This window comes from Raphanus sativus, chromosome 2 (assembly GCF_000801105.2).
Source record: "Raphanus sativus cultivar WK10039 chromosome 2, ASM80110v3, whole genome shotgun sequence".
Classification (NCBI taxonomy): domain Eukaryota; kingdom Viridiplantae; phylum Streptophyta; class Magnoliopsida; order Brassicales; family Brassicaceae; genus Raphanus; species Raphanus sativus.
In genome coordinates, this window is record NC_079512.1 from 9,597,345 (window position 1) to 9,600,614 (window position 3,270).

Here is a 3,270-nt window from a genome sequence, read left to right on the forward strand (position 1 = left end):
CATGCGTGAGTTTTTTTTATTTTTCTGTTAAGGTCATGGTGATGCATCATTTTCATCGGTTGTAAAGTTTCGCTCCTCGTGCTTCTAATTGTGCATATTTGACCTCTTTGTGGAGGTATTTAGGGTTTTTTCTACAAACCTACAGATCTCCTTGGTTTTTGTCTGCGTCGAAAGTAGAAACTGAGTTTATTGAGTATAATATATGGTTTGTCTATCACTCGTCTGGGTTTCGATTCAAAACCTTTAGTCTTTGTGTAGTATGCAGTATGCACGACTAATCTGCTCCGTCTTTCATTAATTTTTTATATTTTTTTATTTTATTTTTGGTTGACACTTTGATGAAGGGAACATAAACTTCTGCTAATATGTCGAATGATCATAGGATGGACATTATCAGCCATTTGCCGGATGATCTTCTCTTAAGGATACTGTCGTCACTTTCTCTTAAAGATGTGATGGCAACGAGTTTATTGTCCGGACGGTGGCGGTCTTTATGGAAGTTGGTGCCTAAACTCAATATTGGTGATACTGACCTCAACAACGTTTGTGTCAAATGGGTTTCCAGCTCTTTGGCTTTTAGTAACCCTCAGGTTCTAAAGAGCTTGGATTTCAAGCTTTTCCCAGGTGATTTTTCTAGAAATATGACCATTTTTTATAGGTTCTCCTCTATGGTTGAAACCGCAGTTTATTGCGGTTTGAGAGAGTTGAGAGTCGAGTTTCTTTACACATCACTGGAATTGCCGAGTATCTTCTATGCATGTGGGACCCTCGAAACCTTGATACTCTGCAGGCTACATCTTGTGGATGTTCCGCCGTATGGTTCCTTGTCGTCTCTCAAAACTCTTTGCCTTTTATCTGTCAAGTTCTCAAGCGACGAATCTGTTCAGAAGCTTCTAAGCATTTGTCCAGTTCTTGAAGAGCTGGTTGTAAGAAGATCCGGATATTCCAATGTGGAGATCTTCACTATCAATGTGCCCAGCTTGACGAGTTTATCCATTGATTATTTACGTGTGGGATCTCAACCCGCGGGTGTTCATGGATTTTTCATAGATGCTCCTTCTTTAAGGTACCTGAACATTAGAGACCGTCACAGTAACTATTTGCTGTTCAAAAATATGCCGAAGCTGATCAAGGCGAATGTTGAGACTGTTTGTAATCAATCCGAGAGTCTAATAGGATCTCTTGCCTCAGTCCGTCATCTCTCTTTGTGTTCTAAATTTTCAAACGTAAGCTTTTGTTAATCTGGGATTACTTAAGTCATAACCCTAATTGTTTTCTGACACTTTAATGCTACTTTGTTTTGTTTGTTCGATTCAGTTACAGATTCCATACCATTCAGGCAGTTCCTTTGTCTTTCTTGAACATCTAGAGCTGTGTACATGTTCTTCGGAGTTTTGGAATCTACTCGCCCTCAAAGACCCTCTAAGACTTCGAGTTCTCAAGCTTAAGTGGGTATGTAGTATTCAATTTGCTTAATTTGTGTGTATTTTTCCTTTTTCTCAAATGGTCTATAGCACTAACACATATTTTGTGCATCTCAGATACATCGCGCCCATTAAAGGTTCGTTGAAACCAGCAGAGTTTTGTTCCTGAATGTTTGTTGTCGCATCTCAATAATTTGGAATGTAAACAGCAAAGGCAGAAAGTTAAACAAGTGGCCAAGTATATCATAGAGCATCTGCAAAATTGATACTCTATTTTAAAGTTTGCAAAACTTCATATTTGAAGTTTTAAGTTAGTCTCTTTCAAATTCAAAACTTCAAATTGTACTTCAAAAAAATTATATTTTATATTATGGTCTTTATATTTATGATACTTAATTTAAATTCATAATACTTTATAAATAAATAGCACATATATAAAAATATTATAGAAATATTAATTAACAAAATGATAAAATAAAATATATAACTTTACATAGAAATACATAATTAAATATTAAATTACAAGTAAAATACTACATTATTCTATAAATAGTTTATTTATAAATTATATAAATGGCTGCTCAGCTTTAGTAATCAAATTTGCTTATATTAGTGCATTTTTTAAGTTTATTTTCTAATTTTTTTGTTATCTAAATCTAGTTTAATAAAAACTTATTTTAAAGTTTTTATTTAATTTTATTTGTAAAAATTAAAATTATAAAAACAAATTTAAAATATTTATGAGTTATAAAATTTTGAAAGATTAAAGGACAAAATATTTAAGAATCATAAATATAATATGTAAACATAAGGATCAAAATAAAATAAAAAATATGAAATTTTAAATTTGAAGTTTTGAATAGTGACACTTTATATTTGAAGTTTCACTACTCAAAATTTCAAATTTGAAGTTTCCTTTTGTAGAGCAAAAAATTTCATATTTGAAGTTATAGAATGTCTTTTGGAAATGCTCCTAGCAAACACTTGTCATCTGAAATTATCGTATCAACATGTTTTGACCCTTTTTAATAGAATATAAAATTAATTCGAACAAGAAAATCATTTTTATTAAGTTCAACATGTCACTGAATTTGTAGTATTTCTTATGGCAACATTGACTTCCTACTATGGAGAGCACCAGAACAAGGCGCAAGCGCAGAAACAATAAGGATTTTCCCATGGCTTATGTGGTTTATCTGGAAATCGAGGAACGAGAAGCTATACAACAATAAAGATATTGCACCCCTGGAGACACTGCAACTCGCTGAGAATGAGTCACAGAGCTGGTTCCTAGCCCAAGTTATCCCGAGGCTGATCGACGCAGACGAAGAAGTAACAGCACCTAATGCTCCTACGGCAACAGATGAACAAGATAAAAATAAATGGAGATGTCAAGTTGATGCCTCCTGGATAAACGAGAAGGAAAGATGTGGGCTCGGGTTCGTCGTGCTACAAGAGAATGCGCTGCTGGTAAATGGAGCAAAAGGTGGGAAAGCGCAATCACCACTACACGCAGAGGCGGAAGGATTGATTTGGGCGCTCCAGGAGATGCTACAGCTTGGTAAAAATCATGCACTTTGAATCTGATTGCCAGCAACTTGTGAACATCATCAACCGAGAAGAAGACTGGCCTGCAATGGCGATGGAGCTGGAAGAAATTAAAACTTATGCAGCAAGGTATCTGGAAATTTCGATATCCTTCATTCCCCGAGTTCTGAATGTTCGAGCAGATGGCTTAGCTAAGGGCGCAAGAACGCGAGACCTCTTATGTCCTTTCGTAGATGGTTATGCACCAAGATGGCTAGATACCTCTGGTCATATGGATGCAAACTAAGTTTTTTTTATA

General features: G+C 35.1%; 1 protein-coding gene across 1 annotated transcript; it reads left to right on the top strand.

Annotated features, from left to right (window-relative positions):
- The first annotated feature begins 289 nt into the window (after positions 1-289).
- Positions 290-1,476, top strand: LOC108833279 (putative FBD-associated F-box protein At5g56560). The gene is made up of 2 exons (XM_057004064.1): positions 290-1,226; positions 1,324-1,476. Exons 1-2 carry the CDS (start codon positions 366-368, stop codon positions 1,474-1,476), a joined length of 1,014 nt encoding a protein of 337 aa, XP_056860044.1. The 5' UTR covers positions 290-365.
- The last annotated feature ends 1,794 nt before the right edge of the window (positions 1,477-3,270 follow it).